Source organism: Pinus tabuliformis, chromosome 8 (assembly GCF_031772625.1).
Source record: "Pinus tabuliformis cultivar Carrire ecotype Pingquan chromosome 8, CPIR1, whole genome shotgun sequence".
In the NCBI taxonomy this organism is placed as follows: domain Eukaryota; kingdom Viridiplantae; phylum Streptophyta; class Pinopsida; order Pinales; family Pinaceae; genus Pinus; species Pinus tabuliformis.
Window position 1 is genome coordinate 343,606,522 of NC_142294.1, and position 25,089 is coordinate 343,631,610.

At 37.9% G+C, this 25,089-nt stretch overlaps 1 protein-coding gene across 1 annotated transcript in view; it reads right to left on the bottom strand.

Moving 5' to 3' along the window:
* The window catches only part of IMP4 (Ribosomal RNA processing Brix domain protein), a 156,885-nt gene that overhangs the window by 20,362 nt on the left and 111,434 nt on the right, over positions 1-25,089 (bottom strand). The window contains exon 8 of the mRNA XM_089372137.1: positions 18,739-18,823. Coding sequence (XP_089228263.1) covers positions 18,739-18,823 — 85 coding nt within the window. The remainder of the gene's footprint in view (positions 1-18,738; positions 18,824-25,089) is intronic.

Consider the following 25,089-nt stretch of genomic DNA (forward strand, 5'->3'; position numbering starts at 1 on the left):
ACAATCAAGCAAATACTCAAATGAAAGGTCAAAAAATTAACCCATAGACAAGTCTCAGAGGTATATACTTCCTCCCTTAAGAGAAGAACATAATTAGCACCAAGGCTCCAACAAGAAATGGGTCAACAAATGTACGTATTGTGGACACCCAAACACAAATGCAACAACAAAAAGCTATGTATGTGTGAAGCAAAGGTAAAACCTGACACATCTAGTAGGCCATGCCCAAGATATCGCTTGTTTCAATAACAAGAATAGTGCAACCCCAAGCATTGAAACTAAGAGGGCATGTAAACCAAAAAAAAAAAAGTCACAGGAAGCACACATAATTTCATAGATATAAATGTCGCAAAAACACTAAATCTATTCGTATATCTAACCACAAACATAAGAGTGTTGGTAGCAGATGGAAAATGAATTGATGGAGTCGGAAAGTGCCACAAAGTGAAGCTGCAAGTAGAAGATTACAAACTACAATCTAGATTCCACACCATGCCGCTAGAAGGAGTAGACATCGTATGGTGAATTCAATGGTTGCAAATCAGAGAAACCTATTATCAAATTCAAATGAGAAGAAATAAAAATTGTTCAGATTCCAGCTTCCACCAACTCAAATTGTATCTTCTCAGCGAATGATGAAACTAATTAGAAAATAGGCACCAATCTACATCACACAATCCCATCAAATAGAGATAGTAGCACCAAAAATAGTGCATTCGCAACATCGAAAGATTAAAGTATTAATCCACACATACAACAAGGTATTCCAAGACTTACCTATGAATTTGCCTCTAGAAAGAAAGATAAAATGTATAATCAAAGTTAAACCAAACACAGCACCAATAAATATCAAAACATATCAATAATCTCACCACCATAAAACAAAAATAGAAAGATTAATTCAAGATATATTAAGGTGTGAAGTTATTACAAGAAGCAGGAGCCCAGATGCAACCCCAATTGTGTTGGTTCAAAAAAAGGATGAACCTTTCAGATTATGGATAGATTATTGAGGCCTAAACAAGATAACTATAAAAAAACAAGTTTCCTATCCCATTTATAGATAAAATGTTGGACAAGCGCCATGGAACAAAAATATTTCTCGAAATTAAATCTAAGGTCAAGTTATTATCAAATCCGAGTAAGGCTAGAATACATGGCAATAGTTTCTTTCATAACTCATGAAGGTCACTACGAATTTAAGGTGATTTTAGGTTAACCAATGGCCTTGTCACCTTCCAGGAAACCATGAATAAACTCCATGCAACTTGGTGTTTGTAAGACTCTAGTCTTAAGCTAAGTTGCACGAAACGGGGAAACGGAAACGAGTTTCCGAAACGGGAAGCGATACGAAACGCGACCTCCCCAAATTTAGGAAACGGGGAAACGCGAATATATATATATATATATATATATATATATATATATATATATATTAAAAATATTTAAAAATTATTATATATATGTGCAATCATAAAGCATTAATGATACATTATAATTTATTACATTTAAACATTAAGATTAACTTTACATCACATTTACTCATGAGTCATGAATGATCACATAATGAAAATAAAAATATAGGAAAATCCAAAAGCAACCTTTATTATATATCCAAGGGCAAAATCTCAAAATCGGCCTTTATTTATATTAGTATATGAGGCTGCAAGTACAACAAAGACTATAAGGCTACAAGAACTATAGAGACAAAAGACTAATCCTCATCATAACAATCCTCATCAAAAATAGAAGCAGCACAATGCTCAACATTGGATGGTGGTGCTGAAGAAGATGATACACCAATTCCACTTCCAGATTCGGCCTCAATATTCAGGGCAGCAAGAGAGAGCTCTAAATCAGGATTTTCTGCATCCACATCCCATTCTTTAGAAGGACCACTGTTGTATTCTGGACCCCTACGAGATGCAAGGCGAAGGTTGGAGTGCACATAAACAAGATCCCCTGCTTTCTGTGAGCCCAACCTATTGCGCTTCACAGAATGAATAAAACCATAAGTGCTCCAATTCCTTTCTACTGATGAAGAGCTTGCCACTTGTGAAAGAATACGAATGGCAAGGTTTTGCAAATGTACACCATTTGCTCGTTGACAAATCCACCAACTAACTGGATTCATGGTGCTTCTCTCCTCCAAAGCTGATATATCTGCATAATCATCTATTCTCATAAGGACCTTTTTCACCCCATTAGCCACCTCTCTATCCTTATGGGGTGCCTTCCTCTTCCCATTGCTTTGAGCAATAAGCTCCTCATCATAAAATTTGGGGTTCAAAGCATGTGCTAAAGTGTGCAATGGAGTATTGAAATTGTTCCACCTATCAACAATGATTTTCTTGATCAAACCAGCAAAATGATCATCAACAAACAAAAGTTGCGGAGACTCTTACGAAATGATTTCCATAGTTTTCTCAACCATGGAATCCATGCCATCATATACCTCTCCCAAGAAAGGTTGGTCAGTGTCAGCACTCCGGAGAAGCTCAAATGCAGGGGTTGTGAACTTTAGCAAGAAATCTACCTTGCTCCACCAATCCTCATCAAGGCACAATCTACGCACCATAGATCCCCGCTCTGAATCTGCTTGTCTCCACTCAATCCAAAGTTGACTCACCACCATAGAAACTAATGCATGCTTAACCTCAACAAGGCGGCACAACATCACGAAGTTTGAGGCATATCTTGTCTCAGCAACTTTTAACAACTCCAATTTGGAGTACTCTCGAAATATGGCCTGAGACTGGTGGTGGTTGGTGATGAATTTGATAATCTCCCTTGCTTCCCCTGTGAGTTCCTTTATCCAGGAAACTTTGTTGTCAATCTCCTCTAAGATCAGATTCAGATTATGGACAATGCATGGTGTCCAAAAGATGTGGTCATACCTCCCCTCAATAATTAAACCTGCAGCTTTGCAAACTGGTGCATTATCCGTGATAACTTGCACCACCTTGTTAGGCCCTATTTGTTCAATAGCTTTTATAATAACATCAGCAATGAACTATGCATCTTTCACCTCTCCTGAGCAGTCTTCTGCCTTGATAAACACTGCTCCTTTGGGGGAAGTGACAATGATATTTATCAATGGTCTGTGCCTTATATCTGTCCAACCATCTGAGACTATGGTAACCCCAGAGCTACTCCAGGAAGAACGAATTGGAGCTAAAATTTCCTCCACAAGGTCCTTCTCATTTTTAAGAAGCTGGGTTCTGACTTTCTCATAGTTGGGGCCCTTGTACCCTTGAGGAGCTTTGTTAACTGCCCTTATCATATCTTGCCAGTAAGGAGAGCGAACAACATTGAATGGGATACCACATGCATAAATGCACCTAGCCACTCTGGAATCAGTTTCTTCTCTTGCTTGCACATTCACCAATCTAGCAATTCTGTTATCCTGAACTGAAGGGGATGCCCCTAGTCCTCTGGTATTTTTGGGTGCTGGTTGTTCATGTTGTTGAGTGTGACCAGCTCTCCTCTTTCTTGCTTCAGCTACAATCCTTGGCTCAATGTTAGATGGAGCTTGAGTAAGGTCATCATGCCTTCTCTTAGTACCATCTGCCTCATCTTGCTCTCTTTGATATGCCCTCCTTGCCAATGGATCTGTTGTTTTTGTGCAACCTGAAACCCCCTATCCTCCTCCATGCAATAGATGTGCCTTCACTCTTGGGTAGGAGCCCTTGTACGTATTATTTCAAACATTGCATCGCCATTCCCATGAGCCACCACCTCCACATCTTTGAAGCTTTGTCACATGCCTCCAAAGAGGATAATATTCAGCCCTTGGGTTGGCCCTAGGGCTTGAACTTGTCGCTGCATTTTGGCTGAAAGCCATTGCTGCAAAAATAAATTTAAAAAACAAATCTATAAATAAAAAACGTTTTTCATATTTCTGGCTTCATAAACCCTAGAAAAATTGAAGAAATAGTAAGAAAAAACTAACAAAATGAATGTGGCTTACCCAAATTAATTTTCTGTGGCTGAAACTACCCTAAAATGCCAGAAAAGAGGAGAAATATGGCTGTAGCTGAGCCAAATCTGCTGCCAAAATAAATTTAAAAAACAAATCTATAAATAAAAAACGTTTTTTAAATCTCTGGTTGCATAAACCCTAGAAAAATTGAAGAAATAGTAAAGAAAAAACTAACAAAATGAATGTGGCTTACCCAAATTAATTTTTTGTGGCTGAAACTACCCCAAAATGCCAGAAAAAAGAAGAGAAATATGGCTATAGCTAAGCCAAATCTGCTGCTGCTGAAATCTCTTTCTCTTGTTGCTGAAATCTCTTTCTCCTGCTGCTGAAATCTACTTTGCTCACTGCTCAAAACACCCTAGCTGAAACAACTGCCAGTCTCCAAGAGAAACGACTTGCTGAATAGTGTGATGAGAGAATGAGACAAACTTCTCTCTTATAAGTTTAGACAGGCTTCTAGAACTCACTAGACAACCTAAAAAAAATTTAGAAACAAATTAAAATATAAATAAATAAAAAAAACACAAGTAATTTGGGAAACGTGGGTTGTACGGCAGTGAAACGCATTTCCGGCTGTACTGGCCACGTTTCCATTTTGGGAAACGTGGCAGTACGGCCAAAAACGCGTTTCACGGCCGGACCAAACGCGTTTCCGCGTTTCGTCCCAGTTTCCTGCCGGAAACGGACCTCGCCCCCACGTTTCCTGCAACATAGGTCTTAAGTCATTTATCACCTAAACAACATGGAAAAAACAAACCGACTCCAAAATTCTATGGGCCTTTTCAAATCAATAAAAAATTAGTAAAAAGGTCAAGGTATTTTGAATTTTCTTTTGAAACAATCAAAGGAAAACTTCGAAAATGATTTCCATATCGAACCTTGGACATATGATAGTTCCAAATCTCTTAAATGAATATCATTTGGTCCACGATATTGTATTTATAGAATGCTCTATTTACACCTCAAAAGTGGAGATGTTATATAACATCAAACAAAACTAGTCTTATATAATCATTCCAAGAATTTTATTCCTAAGGGTTTACCCATTCTTGTCAAGGGTCAAGGTTTGACTCCGTGTTGTGGTGACAGACCCCTTATGTTTGAGGAGGGCACCCAAGTAACCTATTAGTTGAAGTTACCAGACAACTATCGCATCCATAATGTCTTCCATATGTCTTACTTCAGAGTGTTGGGACAAGCCCAATCTTCTAAAACAAAGATTCCCAACGACGATGACTTGCTGAAAATCTTGTGTTCCATGACAAGTCCAAACACATTGAGATCAAATATCACTATATCCAAGATATGGTGCAAAGGAAAGCAGCAAGACTCCATCATATAGCCATTGATAACCAGATCGTCAACATTCTTACCAAGTCTTTGCCGAAAGGAAAGTTCTTGGTTTTCATCGAGCAACTTGGACTAACAGATGTGACTCTTCCTAGAGAGGGTGGTCATGGATGATAAGCCTTAGATGTGCGAGATACTTGTCATGTGTTGACAAGTGGATCCCCCCAAGCAGTGATGAGCCTTGGATGTGCAAGATCCTTGCCATTTGTTGACAAGTGGATCCCCCCAAGCATGTATAGGGTGATGGATGTATCTCCCCTATGATGATTTTTCTACATTAGATTGTAACATCATTGTTCCAAAGCAGGGAGAGCAGAGATCCTTGTATTAGAAAGAGATTCCTCCCTAGCTAAGTAAGAGGGAGTGTTGAAAATTGGCAGTTATGGTATGAATTTCCTTGAATACTTTCTAAAGTGACTTTCTAAAAATAGAAAGTCAGATCTATATTTGCAGCAATGTCTTTCCAAAATTAGTAAATCACCCTCCATTAGTTCTTAATCATACATATATATATATATATATATATATATATAATGTTAAATCACTTAACTTGTCCTTAATAAATCTCAATTGTTTAATTTTTAACTTTATCATCAATATTATTATTATTACTATTATCCTCTTTATGATATTATTATATTATTAGTAAAAGGAAATTCAAGTCTCTCAATCATGAGACTCAATCATGTCATATATAACTCCCCTCAATTAATGCCTAAGTTGCATTAAAACAGATACGAGAACGGATACAGATACAAGGTTTGAAACGGGTACGGCAAATTTTCAAAAAATCTAGATATGATACGACAAGGAAACAACATATATATATATATATATATATTTCATATTATCATTCATCTTTTAGTCTTTAGAATCTAGATTCTATATTTAAAAATACATAATCATTATCATCAATTCAACATAAACAAATCATCATCATCAATTCAATATAAACATTGTCATCATCATCATCAATGATTATTATAACATTCAAGTTGGCACCTTTGATTAAAATGTCAATACCCATTCACAGTTTAAAGGAATATGAGATTGTTTTCAAAGTCACATCATACTTCATGAAATTATATATTTTTCTAATGAATTTGACAGCACAAACATAGAGGCAACATAGTGAATTTGACTTTGTAAATAATATGTTGCACAGTATCTTGGTCTAGACTCTAAAGGAGTCATGACAGAAATATCGTTTAGTATCACCAAATATAATGTAAATTTAATCATTGTAAATATCAACATCTACACATTATAAATTGGACTATATTCCAATAGCTACAACAGGAGATGCTCTGAAATTCATAGAAAGAAGTAAGTTGGATTTATTTATTCACAACCTAGGATCATACGACCAAGAATCAAGATGCCACAATTTAAGCAATGAAGTTTTGTGAAGTATGATACTAGTAAAGAAATGTTGAGAATTTAACCTAATGGAAAGGCACTGCTTCCACCAGCCAACTTTGCAGGTGACAACTTTCCTTCTTGATTTCATAGATACCTTCTGAGTTTCCATTCCAAATTCCAGGTTTCCATCCTTTAGATATGGCATTGTTGAAAACTTGTTGGCAAATACCTCTATCACATCATGAATCCTTTTTCAAGCTAAATGTTCACTTTCACATGAGTTGTAATCAGTGGATATAAGGGTTGCAAAAAATTCAGTTGGATTTACATGCTCCGGACAAGCAAACCTTAAATATATTCTTCCAATAAAGTGCCTGGAACATTGGAAACCTAGAAAACCTAGAAACCTGGAAACTTGGAAACATATCCATATTTTCTAGAAAAGTATCCATATTTTCTAGAAACGGATCAAATTTTCTTGAAACTCCTTTGAAATGTTTCTGATCTCAAGCTGATTGTTTCTAAAAAAGTGAGGCGTCGCGAAAATGTTTTCATGTCGTTGTCAATCCGTTTCATACGTGTTTCCGTATCTGAATCCCTAAACCCTAAACATCCTAGATTAATGCATATGTTCCTCTTATGGACCTCTTACACTCTCTTACACACTTTAATGACTCGTCATAAAAGGATTCCTCTTACACCTCTTTAATGCATAAGTTACACTCCTCTCCTTTATAAGTTACACTCTCATTTTGGCATATCCTCGAGGCATAGAGTTACTGCCTCATGAATTTGACCTCCTTGCTCTTCCTATATATTTGTGCCTTTCATCCTCACTTGATACACTTGTGCTTACGAAAGGAGAATTCGAACTTGAGAAAGAGAGAGCTGGAGAGTCTAGAGGAATTTTGTGAGAGAGACAGAGTCCTGAAGAACAAGAGCAGATCTTGGAGAGCCAAAGTGACTTAGTGTTTGCACCAGTTACTGCCATCAAAAATCTTCCACAAATTTGGGTGAACTTCTTCATTCTCTCATTCTACTTCGTATCTTTGTTGAACAAACGATTTCTCATAGAAGAATAATCTAGTTGGGTTTTCCCCGCATGGGTTTTTCCCTTATCATTGACCTAACTTCTTTGTGTCTCATAGAATTCTTGGTTGTCTTCTATTGTGCATATGGTTTATATGGTTTATGTTCTAACTACAATTACTTAACTTATTTTTTAGAATAAATAAGTTATAGATTTAAGTGATTGTAACAGCATAGAACATCAAAATTTCAACATGATCTACATGTGTACTTGAACAAGCCATGTACACATCCCCTCCATCTAAATACAAAACGAGCATCCTCAAATCCCATCCTTTTATAAGGAATTTTAGAACTACAATCTTTCTTGTAATGCCCTTCATTTCCACATCTCCAACGTACCTTAATGAATTTTACTAGAAATTCAAACCTTCCTCTAGATTTAGATCTCCCGCCACTCACTATTCCGATGGTGAGGACCGGAGGGGCTCGACTGTTAAGGACCCTTTAGGGGGCTCGACTGATAAGGATGCGTAAGCAGGCTCGACTGTTAAGGACCCTTTAGGGGGCTCGACTAATAAGGACCCTTTAGGGGGCTCGACCATTAGGGAGCATTAAGGTCCCGGAGGGGCTTGCGCTTCCTAGTGCAAGGACCCGACAGGGGGCAACAGAAGCAACAGCAGCATCCCTTCCAGTTAGAGAACCAGCTTCCAGCATTTCTTCCAGGTCGAGAACTAGCAGCCAGTGGAGATGAAAGATCTCCACCCCATCTTTGATTCTAGGAACATCCACTTATAGACAAGGCATTTGTGTTCTGAATTTCCATGTTTTTCCATCTCATCTACTCTAATCCCAAGGATGTGACTTTCAATTAAACTTAAGGTAGTTTCATTACTACCTATGGCAGCAACCAAAATATGCCATGAGTTTTGTAAAGAACACAACACATTAATACGCTTATCTTCATCTGAAATCATAATATCAACAGATAATAGCTAACTTGTCATAGTATTGAAGGCATTCAGATGCTTTGTCATCGAGTCTCCATCCATCATCCTTAGGCTATACAATATTTTCTGCAAGAACAATTTGTTCACTAGGGACTTAGATTGATCCAAAGCTCCTATCTTGTTTCACAAATCCTTTGATATAGCTGCCCCTAAAGGATTCAATAATACTATATCTAAGAGACAAAATCACATTGTGCTCTTTTCCTTTTGATTCAATTTGGTCCAGTCTTCTATTGATATACTCATCAGTACAAAACCAGATCCACCGTAGTCCACTGATCTCTGTACACCAACAAATCTTCCAATTTGAGCTTCCACAGCTCAAAATTTTGTCCATTGAATTTTTCGATATCTATCTATCAATTGTTTCCCATTTCCTTTCACCACAAGAATCGCTTCTCCGGATCTCCCACCATAACAAGGTCTACCACAAGCTCAATCAAAACCCCTTACCCACAAAGGCATCCCCTTGAAGACAAAATTGCTCTAATACCAAATGTAAGCTTTAACGATGTACAATTAATTATTGTAAACAAATTCTTGATAAAACAAAAAAGATGTAATGTTAAACATGTTGAGGAATCTATAGGGCAATAGTTAGGATGATTTCTCTTTCTATGATAATTGCTTATGATGTATTTTTACTTTTCCTTACTTATCAACTTCTTCACTTATTATCATGTTTGTATATCATCAAACAACGACCAAAACAAGAAGAACAATAGTACACAGGAACACAGAATGTACGTTGCAAGCTAGGGCCAAAACCTCTCCACTTGATAGGAAAACCGCAAAATGTCTTCTCTTCTTATAGATTCTTCAATTAACGAATTCCAAGACCTCTAGACCAAGACCAATACCCTCCAAGACCAAGTCCAACCTGTCCAGATGATGTGCTTCCTTTGCCCATGTCAAACCCAGTCAAATCTCTTCCAAAAACACAACTTCGACCCCTAGCTTCAAAATTTCGGCCTCTATTGCAAGTCTGATATTTTCGGCCCCTTGCAACTATTACTACAACCACACGTGTGAGCGAAATTAACCTTCTGAGGCCTACCAGCAACTTCGCTTGCCTACCTTCCTTGTCTGGGGCTAGTAGGTGACCTAGTAGACCCTTCTTCTAGCAGATTTGATCTTCTTCTAACAGATAGATAATTTTGACCTTAAAGCAGCAAACCCTAGCTGCACTTCTTCGCACATGAGAGAGAATTAGCCCAGAAACAATTGTCCTTCGTCCTCTTCCTTCTTCGCTAGACTTCTTTCTCTTCTCCTTCACTTGAATGAGTGAGTGATGAATGTGTCTCAAGGAGGTCGAGTTCCCTCCTTTATATAGGCTTCTCAAGGTGGACGTGGCTCCTCAAAATAGGTCGACTTGGTCTTGAAGGGTATTTTGACACTTTTAACGACAAAAATAATTTTCTTTACAAGTTACAATGTGCCCAATGGGGTCTTCAACTTATGATAATGACTCTTTTGACTTCTTGACCTAGGACAAACCCTAGAAGCACTCAATGGGTGCTTGACCTCTTAAATAAAAGGCCTTGAGCATGAAACTCTAGATACTTTAAACCCGTGACCTCCTGAAAGCTCTCTCCTCAGACTTCACATCCCGCCTGACAACCACTTTCCTCTGCGCAAGAATATAAATCCGATAAGCTTTCGAGGTCTCGCTATAACCCACAAAGATGCCCTTGTCTGTAGTGGGCTCTAGCTTGGTCTTGTTCTCCTTGGGAACATAGGAATATGTAAGGCACCCAGAGATACGAAAGTGCCCAACATCAAGCTTCTTCCCAGAAAAAGCCTCCTCCGGATTCACATTCCCCAAGGCACGATGTGGACTCCTGTTCTGCAAGTACACAGCAGTGTTGCAGGCCTTTGACCACAAAAATAAAGGTAACCCTTGATCATGAAGCATGGCTTTGGCAGCCACTGCAATGGATATGTTCTTCCTCTCTGCAACCCCATTCTGCTAGGGGTGGAAAGGAACCATGAACTCCCTCCTAATGCCTATCTTAGCACAAAAATCAACAAACTCACCAAGGGTATACTCCCCTCCATTGTTCGACCTGAGGACCTTGATCTTCCTACCTGTCTAGGTATCCACAAGAGATTTGAACTCTTGAAACCGCTTGAAAATAAATCCAGGTCTTTCTAGAGTGGTCATCAATGAATAAAACATAATACTCATAGCCACTCAAGGATACATGAGACATCCGACAACTCACATCAGTATGAATCAAGTCAAGGTTCAACAACAAAGGAAAGAGGAACGCTCCCGCTGCTCAAAATGTAAATGGTCGTCCTCTCAAGAAGTCGAGAAACTGCAAGTATGAAGAAGTTAATGTTGTAAAGCAAAAAGAATTTTATCTTTTTTTTGCGCTCTCCATCGCTTCTCCTCCAAATATATTGAACCATTGGTTGATTGATAGTGGTGCCTCAAGGCACTTCACTGGGTACAAAGAAACTCTCTCAAACTTGGTTGAAAAGAAGACAAATATGGAGATTATACTTGGGGATAATGTCACTTATCCCGTGAAAGGAATTGAGACTGATACTCTTCACTTAAATCAAGGTCAAACCCTCCACTTAAAAGAAGTGCTATATGTACCTGATCTGAAAAAGAACTTAGCTTCTATTTCTGCGATGGAAAACAAAGGTTTTAAGTTGACATTCATTGATGGGAAGGTTCGTATTTGGCAAAGGAACCCAAGAGATGCATTCACTCTTGGATTCAAGGTTGAAGGTCTCTATCAGGTTGGAGGAAGTCCGTTGGGAGCAATGACTTGTGATACTTCTCTTCAATCTGAATTATGGCACCAAAGATTTGCTCACCTTCATTTCAAAGCCTTACCCGATGTAAGGAAGATGGTCACAAGGATGCCCGAATTCAACTTAAATCATGAAGGTGTTTGTCAGGGATGTGAAACTGGTAAACATACAAGGGGACCATTCCCCTCAATTGAGACTCAAACCATTGATATTCTTCAATTGGTCCATTTTGATCTATCAAGTATGTTGTCTATGACATCTTTGGGTGGATATTTGTATTATGTTATTTTTGTGGATGACTTCTCCCGCAAAACATGGATATATTTCTTAAAAAAGAAGGATGAAGTATTCAAGTGGCTCTGCTCCTTCAAAGCCTTGGTCGAGAATCAAACAGGGACGAAGATCAAAATATTGAGGACCGATAATGGTACCGAATATGAGTCAAATGAATTCAAAGACCATTGTAGAGAATCTAGAATTAAGAGGGAGACCACTATCGCATATACTCCTGGACAAAATGGTGTTGCCAAAAGGAAGAATTGTACTATTAGCGAAGCCACTCGTGCCATGCTACATGATCAAGGTCTTCCGAAATTCTTATGGGGAGAAGTTGTCAACACCATTGTGTATGTCCAAAACCAATGCCCACATCAAGCTTTAGACTTCAAGCCACCCGAAGAAGTTTTCACTAGTAAGAAACCTGATGTTTCTCATTTTAGAATTTTTGGTTGTCCCGTATATTTTCATGTACCAAAAGAAAAAAGAAACAAACTAGTTGCATCTGGGAAGAAAGGAACGTTTGTGGACTACAGTGAAACTTCAAAGGCATATAGAATCTATGTGCCTGGTCAAAGGGAAGTGGAATTAAGTCATGATGTCACTTTTGATGAAGATTTGCTCTTAGAAAGATCCGAGATCTTCATATTCCTAGGAAGAACAATGATTATGTTGATGCAAAAAAGCAGGATGAACCTCCGTCCGATGAATCGATGCCCAATGTTGAAGCTCTGATGGATACCATTGATACACCTCCTAATGAGCCCTCTACTTCAAGAAAAAGACCTTTGTGGCTCAAAGATACTCTTGAAGATGTTGAGAAACATATTGGACCGAGGGGGACATTTCGTGAAAGCAAGAAGCCAAATAGGTACCAAAGGTACTTAGCTGCCATGAGTACCATTGTATAATCTGAGCCTTGTACATTCGAAGAAGTCGTGAAGCAACTGGTTTTGAACGATGCAATGAACAAAGAATATGAGTCGATCATGAAGAATGATGTCTCAGATGTGGTTCCTAGACCCAAGGACAGTCAGTGGTCACTTCAAAATGGCTCTACAAGATCAAACATGGAGCTAATGGGAATGCTGAGAAATTCAATGCCAGATTTGTACCTCGAGGTTTCTCTCAAAAGGTAGGACTAGACTATAATGAGATATTTGCACCAGTTGCCCGATATACCACCATCTGTTCGATCATAGCCCTTGTTGTCTCACAATGATAGAACCTACATCAAATGGATGTCAAAACTACCTTCTTGCATGGTTCGCTTAAGGAGGAAGTATATGTGGAACAACCGAGGGGTTCGAGGTTCAAGATCATGAGACATACGTATGCAGGTTGAAGAAAGCCCTCTATGGGTTGAAGGAAGCCCCTATGCGTTGAAGCAAGCCCCTAAGGCTTGGTATGAGAGGATCAATAGCTATCTTATGAAGCTGGGATTTACAAGAAGTGATGCTAACCCGAACCTATACTTCAAGGTTGAAAAGGACAGACCTTTCATTTTGGTCCTTTATGTGGATGATCTCTTTCTGACAGGTGATGACCCTCTCATTCATCAATGCAAGAGGGAATTGGCTTCTGAGTTCGAGATGAAGGACCTAGGACTGATGCATTATTTTCTAGGGTTGGAGGTCTGGCAAAAGCTAAGTGAGATTTTCCTTTTTCAAGGAAAATATATTGTGAAGCTACTTAAGAGATGTGGAATGGTGGACTGCAAGTCTATGACTTCTCCGATGGAACTCAATTTTAAGAAGCTATGTGGAAGTGTTGTTGGCCCCAGATTGGTGAAGCCTACCGAGTATCGTCAACTTGTGCGGGCCTTGATGTTTTTGGTCAACTCCCGTCCTGACATATGCTTCGCTATGAACACATTGAGTTAATATATGGTCGAGCCTCATCACATCCATTGGATTGTTGCCAAGAATCTTTGAAGATATCTCCGGGGCACAATCCACTATGGACTGTGATACATTGCTAGGAATTTCAGACTACATGGATATACAGATGTTGACTGGGATGGCAGTGTGGTAGATCATAAGAGCGCGTCTGGGTGTTGCTTCTCTTTGGGGTCTGTTTCTATAACTTGAATGAGCAGGAAGCAGAAATCGGTGCACTAAGCACAACCGAGTTCGAGTACATTGCTACGAGTATGGCCTATTGTGAAGCAATCTAGTTGAGAAAGTTCTTCAATGAGCTATTTGAGCACGTGCTAGATACCACCATAATCTTCCGCGACAACCAGAGTGGGATTCGTCTATTAGAGAACCCCATGTTCCACGACCGCTCCAAGCACATTGATATCAGGTACCACTTTATCCAAGATATGGTACAACGAGGAGCAGTTAGGCTCCAACATATTAGAACAAATGAGCAGTTTGCAGACATTCACATGAAGCCTTAAGGGAAGGTCAAATTCTTAACCTTCCAAGAGAGACTTGGAGTTGTGGAACAACCCTCCTATGAGGGTCCCATATGAGTTGGACATGAAGGTCTGGGAGCTCCTGGTGGTGTGGGGTACTTCTTGGAGCTATAAGAGACCATAGGGTGAGTGGTTCACCTTCCCCTAGTGGTTTGTTGGATACAGGGTGAGTGGTTCACCTTCCCCTATGATAACCCATTATGGTTGACATGTGTGTAGGGTGAGTGGTTCACCTTCCCCTACCCGGACACATGCATGTAAGGTGAGTGGTTCACCTTCCCCTATGATTGACATATGCATAGGATGGGTGGTTCACCTTCTCCTATGGCATATGAGCAGGATGAGTATCTCACCTTCTCCTATTGATGCCTTGGCACACATCCTACCCATAAAGTCCAGGACTCATGGGAAGTATCTCTCAGCTGGCCAATGAGTTGGGAAAAGATGGTTAGGGACCATAGCACTATCGATGAACACATCGTGTACTGTCGTACTCCCTATGACTAGGATGCATGGTGTCCAACAACTTAATCCGGGATCAAGGACTAACTATTTTTAGTGGAGAGTGATATGATCTCATGTCTCACTCTCAATCACTTCTTCTTCATTATTTCTTCATGGTTTAGCAGCGCAGAGTAGTACAGGACAGTGATGGCAGGGATGATACAAGATGACACGTTAACATGATGATGGATTGGCAGGTGGAATTCTTCCTAGTTGAGAGGGAGTGTTAAAATTGGCATGACGGCTCATATGATGAAGATTATTATTGCATTGGATTCCTATTTTCGAGACGTATAATTTTGACATAAAGATCATCTCATTCTGAGAAGCAAAAATGGAATTTTAAATTTATTCTTTTTCATGGTCAAATTATCAAGGTCGGCCTCAGTAAAATGTAAGCTCATGAAGCCCAATAGATGTGTCTCCTCACCCTCAACGAATTGTATAAATAGGAGTGACCCTTCTCTCATTTGGACATCACTCATCTCATCACACCATCTTCTCTCTCCTCTCTTGATTGGTTTGTACAACTTGCAGGCTCTCTTCTTTGCACGTGTGGAAGGAAGATTTTTGCACTGGTTTTGAAAGCCAAAAATTTCAAAACTAGGGCATGCGTTGACAAGAAGTATTTGACCTGCGTTGACCTCTGTTTTGGGGTTAAAATTTCGATTTCTACAGGCCTCATTCTTTGGAACGGATTTTGAGGTGATTAGGGGACTGTTTGACCGAGTTGACCGTTGTGTTGACTTTTTGGTTTGACAGCAAAATTACAGCAGACTTTCACTGGCTTGACCGAGCTTGTTTTCGGTTCAGTTTGACCCTCTTTGTAGGCCACATTCTTCTGCTGTTGACTGAGCTGATGGGAGGATGTTTTAGGGCAGCTTTGACCACCGCTGACTTTTTAGTTAGGGTTGCATTGACTCCTGATTTGGCAGATTTGTTTTGGGCATGTATTTCTGATATTTGTACTCTCTCTCTCTCTCTCTCGCTGCTGAACTATTGAAGAATAATAAGAAGATTTGATGAAAGGGTTTCCGCACATTGGGGTTTATCCCTGGCATCCACCACATCTTGTGTCCTCTTGTCTTGGCTTGTCTTTTGCATATGTTTTTATGTTCTATCTGCGTTTACTGTCAACGTGTATAAGTTAATGTGATTGCTACTGAAGATAATTAAAATTGTCATTGGGCTGATAAAAAACATTGAAGAAAATTGTGCTAAAGCATATAGAACATACCATTGTTATCTAAAATCAGCATGTTCTGAACATGTTTCTGTAAGCCAAATTTGTTTGAGTGTTAGTTTGTCGTTCACCACCACTCGTGTAAAAAGACATCATTAGATGATTGATTATTTTTTCAAACAAAAAGATAATCGATGTACCTATTATATGCATATGAGTTATGTTTTTGTTGTTATTTCTTTGGCTTTGCTGGTATAAACGGTACAAACAACAATTAATGGGAATGCCATTTACATACTTCCTGTGGCTAAAAGTTAAAACCCTGTTGTGCCCAGCTAGATAAATACAGTTTGAGCCAGTTATACAACAAAACCCACAATAAAATAATACAGATGATTGAGTTTTACCTAGAAAGAAATCTCTATTAATATCTTTAATATTTTGTGGGGCTTGGTGTTTTTTCAATTGTAGGAATCAACTTCCACGCATACATTGACAACAAGCTTAACCTAATTTTAATGAGTGGACAGAAATTTTATAAAATTACAAACAAGAAAATCGATTACAATAATGAAGGTTTTAATCAACCACAGTAAGTCTTACAGCACACCTGGATGGCAGACCTGGATGCCCAACAAGATGTCATCCTTGATGAACTAGAAAAGATATGCTATCTCGCTTTTAACAGTCAAAATATTGCACAATAGGAAAGAAGATTTTTGTTTGGTCTCGTAACCTTCCATGCTAAGAATTGTAACAAAGAAGGAATTGAAGAATTAAAAAACTGTAGATATGCAACTAAACGAAAGCCATAAAAGCTCGCATCTGGATGAACAACAAAGAGGGAAGGAGTATTTTCTTTTGTTCACATTCTTTGATGATAAATATGAAAGGTTAAAATGTTCTAATGGAAAACATATTAAGCATAATAGCCATTCATTTCCTTGCCCTAACTTGGGATAAGCTATATAGTAAAAACCTAAGTTGCACTAAATGGGGAAATGGGTACGAGTTTCCGAAATGGGCACGGGTACGAAACGTGACCGCCCCAAATTTTGGAAACACGGAAATACTATATATATATATATATATATATATATATATATATATATTTGCACTAAATGGAGAAACGGGTACGAGTTTCCGAAACGGGCACGGGTACGAAATGTGACCGCCTCAAATTTTGGAAACAGGGAAACACTAGATATATATATATATATTAGGACATTTAAGAAATTTGTGCAATCATCAAGCATATATGATAAATTCTAATTTATTACATTATAATTAAATTTCAATTGTCAATGCATAAACTATAAGTCTCTAAATTTACATCACATTTACTCATGAATGATCACATAATGAAAATAGCAATATCCAAAATCAACCACAAGAAATTTCTAATTTCTTGTCTCGTGCTTGATTGGGAGTCTCCTCCTACATAGTCGAACAACCTTAGTGCTCTTGATTAAATACAACTTCCATACCCTAGTACCCTACGTGCTCTTGATTATTCAGAGTCTCCCTTGCATAGAGGGCTTGGTTCTCTTGATTAAATACAGGTTCCATACCCTAGTACATTACAAAATCTAATGGAAACATTGCAATCACCCCAATCCTGAAATCCTGAAAAACAGATAAGTCTACTGGATTTTGAGTGAGATCTAAAATTCTACTTTCTCAAGATGAAACCCAATGAGAGCGAAACCATTCTCAAACATCCTGAATCATTTCATGGTAATGTTAAAAATACAAAAGGATGAAAATGAAAAATAAAGGAGAATGTCACTTTTACTTTAAGAATTTAACATTACCATGAACTGCATATCAACACTAGGGCCACAGGCTTGAACATTAGGCTGTCTCACTCAAAAAAAATCCTCGTTTTATAACTTGAGAGGCATGTAGAAGCATCTAGAAGATATTTTAGTGGCCCAATAAAAAATTAGAAACGAAAAAATTAAAAAGAAAAAGAAAAAAAAAAAAAAAGTCAAGTTAGAAGAGGAAACTCCGTTGTACGGCCTTCCAGCCATATTGGCTACGTTTCCTCCTCGAGGAACAGGCCAGTACGGCCGGAAATGAGTTTCCAGACTGTACAGTACGAGTTTCCTCGTTTCCATTTCATTTCCGGCCGAATTAGAAACGAAAAAATTTAAAAAAATACAAGAAAAAGTCAAGTTAGAAGAAGAAACTCTGTCGTACAGCCTGGAAACTCGTTTCTAGCCATACTGGATACATTTCCTCCTCGAGGAACGGGCCAGTACGGCCGGAAACAAGTTTCCAGACTGTATGGTACGAGTTTCCTCGTTTCTGTTTCATTTCAGGCCGGAAACAGACCCTTCTCCAACGTTTCCTGCAACTTAGGTAAAAACTTATTATAATGAATGCTTTGAGCAAAATAGCTAGATCTGCATAAGCCTAACAGAAGTCAAACTTGGTAGGTATCAATGCCTCAAGAATAGCTTAAATAATGACAATACATCATCTCCTAACTATCAAACTAGGTTGAAAATGGCAACTGCTATTTAGGGCTTTTTTTAAAGAAAGTTTAAGCAACATTGAAATACAGTAGCAACTACTCAAAATCCATGGTAATTATGTTCAAGAGATTAGAAATGTATCCTGTTGAGTTGAAATTTAGGTCAAAGATCAGAATTTCTTGGCCTTCATATCAGCAGATACTGTTTCTTTGTGCCATAGAGGATACTTTCACTGTTGTGCCACAAAATTGTGCTCTATGCCACTATAATAAATAATGATGTATGTGTATATGTCTCTCATGTGAATGAAATGGACGTAAAATTTAGAGCATAAGCCACTAGAAAAGCAGCTGTAAGAAAAAATATCTAACCTGATAGAGTCTCAATTCAAAACGTGGACCAACTTCCTTAAGTTCAATTGATTTGGGACCTCCAGGTTTTTCATAAACATGATGCCTGCAATTCACAATCCCAGTATAAATGCAAAGAGCAGCATAGCAAGCATACAAAATTATTCTTCAAAACAAATTATGTGTTATATAAGTAGTTAATCAATCGCTTACACATAAATATAGATGGCAATATATGAAACTATCAAATTGGCACAATGCCATTTTGAAATATAGTTCTAATTTCCAAGTGATACATATCAGAAAAATTGGAAAATATGAAAATCACCAAGTTTTGCAACAGTAGTTTCTTCTAATATCAACGCAAGCTTTCTGATGGGATGCCATTTCCCTACTGATATTGCTTACAAGAGATAGCACCATTTATAGGATTATTTTATTCTTGTTTCCATAAACAAGGTATGAGACACAAAACAACACAACACCAGATGTGCAATTTACACTGGCATGAAACTTATTCAAGGGTCAAGGCAACTCTGTCGCGGGTCAGTAGTTACAGTGTGGATGTGCGTCCCGTGACTAACCATGGCCTTTACAATGATTAAAGCAACAGCAGATAAGCAACATTATACTAATGAAATGCCTCCTTCTCAATCTTCCTCTGGTGGTTAAGACACTACCTCTAGTGCTGACACAGGTTAGTCTATTTCACAAATAGACCCTCCTGCTGGAATGTATGGATCAATGAAACAATGAAACCAGGAACACAATAGAACTTAGAAGAGAGAAATAATTATTAGATCACAACATAAAGAGAACTCATGTCCTTTTATAGTAATGGAATAACAAAAACCCAAAGTGCATGAACCTTAAATGTATGAACCATATAATGATTTGCATACTATTTGTCATTAATAGAACTCCAAGGTGTGATTTAAATTTTAGGCTAGGTCTGGATGACCATTATTAAGTAAATATCTCTAACATCCTCCCTCAATCCTCATTCTAGAGACTACAGCAAGTTTGTCTCTAAATTTAAAAATCTATCTGTGTTAAGAGACTTTGTGAAAATCTCTGCAATTTGGTCTTGACACGGGAAATATTTCAAGTTTCAACTCAAATTCACCATCTGCCTTATACTTGACTTTACACACACATTTGCATCCAGTGGGTTTCTTTCCTCGAGAGAGTCTCTTAGAACCTATGTTTGATTATTTATCAAAGTCTCACATTCAGCTTGCATAGCCTTTCCCCATTCAAGATTGCCTTTAGCTTCTTCATAATCCTTAGGCTCAAAAGAGTTGTGAATTATGCAACCAAAGCATAATTCACAATGCTAGATGTCTCACCTCTTTATGGTCTAACTTCCCGAGTCACTCAACCAACTTATCCCAACAAGCATCATCATTATAATTCATTGAACAAGATGTTCATTTTCGTTTACCTTCTCGGCTCATATCAGTTAGCTCATCCAAGTGAGCATCCTTATAGGTGTAGTACCACCATTTTGGTCTTTTCTTTGCCTCCTAAGGATGAAAACAGCACTGACTTCTAGCCGATTTGACTAATTTCTAGCATCTTCTTGACTAAAAAATCCCTGGGAATCATGCTGAAGCCTGAGAGGTAATCTGCATTGTCCCCTATGAATTAGTTTCCCAAGGGAAGATGAATATAGCCAATCCAACCCCATAGGCAAAGTCTTTGATAAAGGGGGAAACCTATTATCCAATGCTTTGGGGCAACAATGGGTAAATTTGGGGTAACTGGGGCAAAAAGTTCAAATTGGAGGCTACACTTGCAACTCCTCACATTTGATTAAGGAAGAAAAACCCCCATGAAAAATCCATAAATAAAGGAGAGATGGAATCATTTAAATTTTATCATGATGGAATTGGATTGAATTAACTCTGTTTTCTTTGAGCCGAGGCTTTGAGGATTTCAAGACCCCTTTTTCCCTTGACTTCTTTCGATGGAGGTGATCCCACCCTAGTTAGTTCCCTCTTTTCTATGTTCTATTACAGTGCAACCTCTTGGAGCATTTCTGGTCTGGTTTGACACACAAGGAAAAGATCTCTCTGTGGTTACTCATTAGGATCATTGTAGAGGCTTCCTACGGCAATTGTTAAGGTCTTCTTATAATCTCTCTGTGGCAGATTAAAGTTAACACTGCAGCTGAGTAAGGGCATACACTAAGGCGAGGCAAGGTGTAATTGGTTTTCTCCTAGGCCAATTGTCTTCCCTTGATTAATCTTCCCTGTCCTAGCCTATGGGAATTTGAAGAGAACAAAGTTCCTTCTACAAATTAATTACTCCAAAAGACTTGGAATATGTAGATTTCCATTGAAGAATACAAGAATATATATTAAATTGTATGAATAAGAATGATGATACAATGAGAATGAGAGACTTGCTTATATACCAAGTAAGTGTCTCTTCACGGAGATTCATGTCTCATTTAGACATGCCTCTTCAACCTAACTAACTAATAATTATTTATGATTATTGTCATTTACATTATTTCCTATATATTTATTCATAACATTGCCTTCCTCCTCAAAAAGCTTTGTCCTCAAAGCTTGTTAATGAAAAAGGCTTTATCTCTTTTTCGGTTTCGAATGTCTTTTTGTCTCGAAACTGTCATCTTTGTCGATATATGTTATATGATCCTCTAAGTGACAAACAAAATTGTCGCACTGAGAAAGGATCAGACCATCCTAGATTAATATTCTGTGTAATATTTTGATCACTTGAACTTTATAATGACTTGTCACCATAGGAATGGATTGAGGTTACATCACTCTTCTCTGGAACATCAGTTTGGTGTTTCTGTTCTAAAAGGTCCCAATATGTAGCTTGGTTGAGTTGTCTACTCTAATGATTCGGATGCCGATAGGGAACTTTTTTGGTTTGACATTCCCTTATTAAGTGTGGAAAATTTTTTATTTACTTCAGGGGACGATGTTAATCATCTGAACTGTAACATCTAAGTGTGTTGTTTCTTCAACTGACTTGTCTTTCTTGAGTTTTCATATTCACTGGATCGGTATTTATTCCCTTATCTTCAACTTGGATTGTTACAACTGGAGATTTCGATACTTCTTCTTGAGTAAATTATTCTAACTTGTCTTTTAATGCTTTCTTATCATCCTTAAGTTTCTTAATTTGAGTGAATAAACTTTGATTATGGTTTCTCAAACGTAAAAGTTCTTTGGTTTCTGATTCATCAGCCTTATTTTCAATGTATTGACTTTTAAGTTTTTCATCTTTTAGATCTCTAATTTGTTCTAATAAATTTTTATTAAGGTTCTTTAAACGTAAAGTTTTCTCTTCTTGTTCTAATAAGTGCTTCTTGAGTTCTTTCTTTGTGACCTTAGTCTTCTTCAGTTGTGCCAGTTATTTTCGACGTGGTCCTTGAGGCAAGAAATTTCTATCTTTTTCCAATATTTCTTTGTAGTGCATATCCACAAGATTTTTATGTTCGTGTTGTAGCGCTTTCTTGTTTTGCTGAAGTTTGGTTATTTTGCCATTCTCTTGATCTTCTAGCTGCAATTTCTTGGTACACTTGGTTACATCGTTTTGTAGGAGTGATGATGGGATTTCAACTTGCAATGTGGATTCCATTTTTTCTTTCTCCTCATTAACATCTTGCATGTTGTCACTTAAATATTGTCATTAATTGTTCTATATCTCTTGCGATTGATTGTTTTGTTCATTACTTAGAGATTCCATATTTTTATTTCTTTTATAAAGAAGTGAACTACTTTTGTGTTCTTCGATGAGCTTCAAGATTTAATAATAAGCCCTTTAAGCCTTGTAACAATAATCTTTTTCCTTTTTACTTCAAATTGATGCCCTTTTTCCAAAGTATACTCTTTTTAATAATTACTTCTGTATTTTTTTATAATTTATTTTATTTATGAGATTCACTTAGCCTTAGTCTTTTCTTTAAATATCGCTTCACTCCTTCCTCTAATCAAAACTTCTCTTTGATATTAATGCTTACTTGGATTAATAGTGTATTCTTTTTATTCCACCATAACCCTTTTTTGACTTGAGGTCTCGAAACTGTATCGTTTTTTTTCACTTTTAAAATCAGACAAATCCAATACCTGGTAACGACACGACTTAGGAAGTTAACTATTTGCAAATTTAATAATTTGGATTAAACGAAACCCAAGAGCACGAAGAGTCGTGTCTGGCATCAAATCGATTAATATCTTCTATTAACGGTTCGGTTGGGTTGGTTGGAAGGGACGCGGTGCCTGGAGCAATGCGACAGAGGATAGGCAAGTCTATGGAGTGTGAGTGCAACAACTCTCAGGTAATGGCGGTGGTAACTTTTGCAGCGTCCATCAGCGGTGACTGCAGTCGATCAGGCGAAGTTTGTTCGATGGTCTTTATGAGTTGGATTTTTTTTTTAAGAGAGGTGGTCGAGAGATGGAGTCTGTTCTGCGGTGGCCTGCAACTACCAATGCCATGAACAAGGCGACAGATGGTGCTGGTTGGCGTGTTACGACAACTTCTACTGTCAACAAAGCGCTTAGACAATCGTTGGAAATCGAGGATGACAGTTGTGTTGATGGTTGTTGTGCAGTTGAAGCTAAAACGATGGCTCTAGAGGCGGTTTCGGTGAGTGGATAGCGGCTACGCGTTGGTCAGAAGTGTAACACTGACTGCGTGGAGTCGTGTTTTTATGTTGTTCGGTTTACAAGTAATCTGGTAAGTGCGAAACCGCAATGTCAATGTGTTTTTGTTTTTTAAATATTAGTTTTATATATATCTTTTTTATATGCTGATTTTTTTTTTTTTTTTTTTAATTCTATTTTTTATACTACTTTTTTTTCCTTTGTTTACTCTCTTTTTTTTCTTTGATATTTTTTTCTCTTAATCTTTTTACTAATATATATATATATATATATATATATATATATATATATATAATTTTTTTTTAAATGGCCAAGGGCCTAATAGCAAGCTGGAGAAACTCCAAAACTAGTAGTGAAACGCTGAAATCATGACGGCAACACAGTTGACGACAAGTTGATGGCCAAAGGCCTGGTGATCAACCAAACGTGGCTCTAATACCAAATGAAGCGAACAAAGTTCCTTCTATAGAATAATTACTCCAAAAGACTTGGAATATGTAGATATCCATTGAAGGATACAAGAATATATATTAAATTGTATGAATAAGAATGATGATATAATGAGAATGAGAGACTTGTATACCAAGCAGGTGTCTCTTCACGGAGAGTCATGTCTCATTTAGACATGCCTCTTCAACCTAATTACTAATTAACTAATAATTATTTATGATTATTATCATTTACATTATTTCCTATATATTTATTCATAACAGAATCTTCCCCTTATGTCTCCTAAGTTGATGAGCCTCTGCACCTATTACAGGAAGTTTGTTAAGGGGTTCTCACAGCTAATAGTGTGTCTTACAAACCTCTCTAAGAAAGGATCTTTCAGTTGGATAGATGAGGCATGGGTGACCTTTGAGAGAATGAAACAGGTGATGAGTTCATCTCCTATGCTAGCTTTACTCAACCATTCGTGCTCTAGTGTGATGCTTCAGGAACAAGGATAGGAGTCGTTTTGTTGCAGAATATCGATCTCCCATCAGATCGGTTTTGAGAGCCATAAACTTAAGGAATATGAGCAGCATTAGTCAATATACGATAAGCAGATGTTGGCCATCATGCATGCATTGGCCAAATTCTGACAGTACATGGTGGGGAAAAGGTTTAAGGTGAAAACAAATCATAACAACTTAAGGTTCCTCATGGAGCATAAAAAGTTGAGTGAGCGAAAGAAGAAGTGGATCAGTAAACTTAAAGCATATGATTTTGAGATCGAATATGTTAAGGGCAAGAACAATGTGGTAGCCGATTCCCTTTCCAGAGAACCACCAACTCTCTCTCTCATGGAGATTTCAGCTGACAAGAAATCTCTCATGCTAGTTCAGTACACTCCAAGAACAAGTTTGCTTTTGAGATCTTGGATGGATTGACCCAGGATGATACGTACCGTGCTATTGATGACATCATTTATTACAAAATAGGATCTACCTAGTACCAAAATCTCAGCGTAAGGAAATGATCATGCATGCAGCGCACAAAAACATACAAAAAAATCAGGGAAAGATTCATGTGGAAGGGCCTTAAGACGAATGTGTTGAGATTCATAAGGGAGTTAAACATCTACCAACAAAATAAAGCAGAGCATACTCATCCAGCAGGGTTACTTCAGCCACTTCGCATCCCAAAGCAAAAATGGGAAAGCATTTCGATGGATTTCATCACAAGGTTACCTTAGGTGCACGAGAAGGACTGCATTTATGTGGTGGTTGACAGGCTCACAAAC